Source organism: Saimiri boliviensis, chromosome X (genome assembly GCF_048565385.1).
Source record: "Saimiri boliviensis isolate mSaiBol1 chromosome X, mSaiBol1.pri, whole genome shotgun sequence".
Classification (NCBI taxonomy): Eukaryota; Metazoa; Chordata; class Mammalia; order Primates; family Cebidae; genus Saimiri; species Saimiri boliviensis.
This window is the reverse complement of record NC_133470.1, coordinates 41,498,849-41,501,001: the sequence shown is the minus strand read 5'-3', so window position 1 is coordinate 41,501,001 and position 2,153 is coordinate 41,498,849. Positions and strand designations below refer to the sequence as shown.

Genomic DNA, 2,153 nt, shown 5'->3' with positions numbered 1-2,153 from the left:
CAAACCCCCCCCTTCACTTTCTCCTCCCACCCTGTCCCGCCATCTTGGGCCGATAGGAGCAGCCATTACTTAACTAAATGACAGTGCCAAGAACTTTCCACACAAATAAACAGAGACTACACCCCGAATCCTCCCCAGTCTCCCCTGACAGACACACAGGAAATGCGGCTCTAGGAAGAGAACACATTCACAAATAATTACGGTATTTCTATGCCAAAAAGACCCAAAAAGTAAACAAGTCACCTAACTTCAGGTAACACACATTTCAATCGAGATACATGTCAGCAGCCCAATGCAAACTCTTCACCGACCTAAACTCCGTGCAACTTCCCCCTTCTGGGAGCGGGGACACAAGAAAGCCTGAAACATTTGGTTAACAGTAGACATCACGAACAGCCTGCTTGAAGGAAAAGAATTTTTTTAAACCCGCGAGAGGCAAGTTAAGTCCGAAATTTGGAGAGATCTGAGCACATTCACGATCCGTTGACCCTAAATAGGCACTTCGACGATCACTGGCCTACCCCCAAAAAGCTGGAAAATAGCAAGCAGTTTTGTCGACCCGGTGGAGCCCGGCCCCAAAGCGATCCCGTCTCAGTTCCTCCAGCTACAAGAGGAAAAGAGCGATTTCGCAAGGGAGCAAGCGGGGTACCCAGGGGTGGGGGGAGAGGAGAGGCAGGAAATCGTTTTCCGGAAGCCCCTCGGCCATCGTCCGCGGTCACAAAGAGCGCAGACCCGGCCACCGGGCCCGGGGCGAGCGCGGCGCCGGCCGGGGAGACCGTGTCCGCGCTCCGACTCGCGGCTGCCTTACCTTGCCCAGTAGGGCCTTCGTCCTGGCGCCATCTTCATGAAACCTCACGAACCCGAAGAGGCGGCTGTGGGGAGAGATACAGGGTGCTCGTTAACGCTCCGGGAACACCACCGACCCGTCCCTGCCCGAGCCCGAAGCCCTGGCGGAGGCGGCGCGGAGAGCGCCAAACCGAGGTGCCCGCCCCGCCGCCGCCAGAGACAAGCCGCGCTCGGGCCCCCCGGGAGAGCGGCTACTACCCGTCCGGAGCCGACCGGGCAAGTGACGGGGGCCCGTACCTGTCCAGTCCGCCGAGCGCCTCCCTCTCCTCGGCTGTCAGGCTGGGGGACGCCTCCTCGCTCTCGCCGCTCGCTTTTCCCGCCGCCATTTTCTTTTCCTCATCACCGAAAGCGGCGGCGGCAGCGGCGGCGGTAGCGAGCGACACTCCGCAGGATTTCATGGAAACGCAGCGAATTCACAACTCCAACGCCGACACCCCCCCCCGGACCGGGGCCCGCAACGACGCCCCCAATCTGCGCGCGGGACCAGCACACCAACTTTATCGCCGCCTCCTCCTCCGCCGCGGGCGGCGGCGACGAAAAATCCCAACGCGGCGGTGGTGAAGGCGGCGGTGGCAGGGGCTGCGGAGCCCGCGGGTCGGCAGCGGCGGTTATAGGCTGTAGGGTCACATCGCGGGGTTGGGCAAGGGGCAGCCACGGGCGGGGACGGCGGGAACGGCAGGAGCGCGCGGGGCTGGGGAGCACAGGGGGGATTCGTTGGAGACACAAACTTCCCCGGCACCAGCACAAAGTTGTTGTAATTGTGTCACACAGCGAACCCCACGCCGCCGCCGTGACCCCCCCTCCCCGCCCGGCTGGCGCCACCAATCGGCGCGGCCTGCACGCCTCACGTGACCTTTGTTGACTCACGTCAGCCGTGGCTCCACTTAACTTGCTAGCGGCCCGAGCCCCGCCCACCGAGGCCGCCACCGAGAGGGGAGCGGGACGCAGGCCAATTCTGGCCGGTGGTTGGCTGCTGGGTGCGTCTGTCGGGGGAAGGGTTGTCACCTAGAGGGAGCTTCCTGTTAGGTTGTGCTGGTTAAATACACTGGGGCAGAGAATGGAGGGTCCGGGCCGTGTCACCTCGGGAACCGCGGCGGGCTCGGGCGGGGGAGGGGAGTAGTGGGGAAGGGCGAGGTCCGGCACCGCCCGCGGCTGGCGCGAGCAGCGGGCTAAGACGCCAGGGATGGCCTTTGCCTTCCCGAAAGCTCTGAGATGGGCCGAGACTGCGGCTCCTGCTGTCCCGCGCGCGCTCCAGGGGTCCCGGGACCCCACAGGGCCTGGTACAGGTCGCGTAGCCGAGAGGCGGC

General features: G+C 63.6%; 1 protein-coding gene across 16 annotated transcripts in view; it reads right to left on the bottom strand.

Moving 5' to 3' along the window:
- KDM6A (lysine demethylase 6A) overlaps positions 1–1,628 on the bottom strand; it is a 207,805-nt gene extending 206,177 nt beyond the window's left edge. For 7 of the 16 annotated variants that reach the window (XM_010350138.2, XM_003939486.3, XM_010350141.2 and 4 more), the window contains exons 1-2: positions 1,084–1,626; positions 809–872 (exon numbers count right to left, since the gene is read on the bottom strand). In XM_010350138.2, coding sequence (XP_010348440.1) covers positions 809–872; positions 1,084–1,244 — 225 coding nt within the window. In that variant the 5' untranslated portion in view covers positions 1,245–1,626. Of the gene's footprint in view, positions 1–521; positions 785–808; positions 873–1,083 lie in introns of those variants that run through there. The other 9 variants (XM_003939487.3, XM_074391947.1, XM_074391949.1 and 6 more) reach the window with 4 other exon arrangements.
- Between the last annotated feature and the right edge of the window lie 525 nt (positions 1,629–2,153).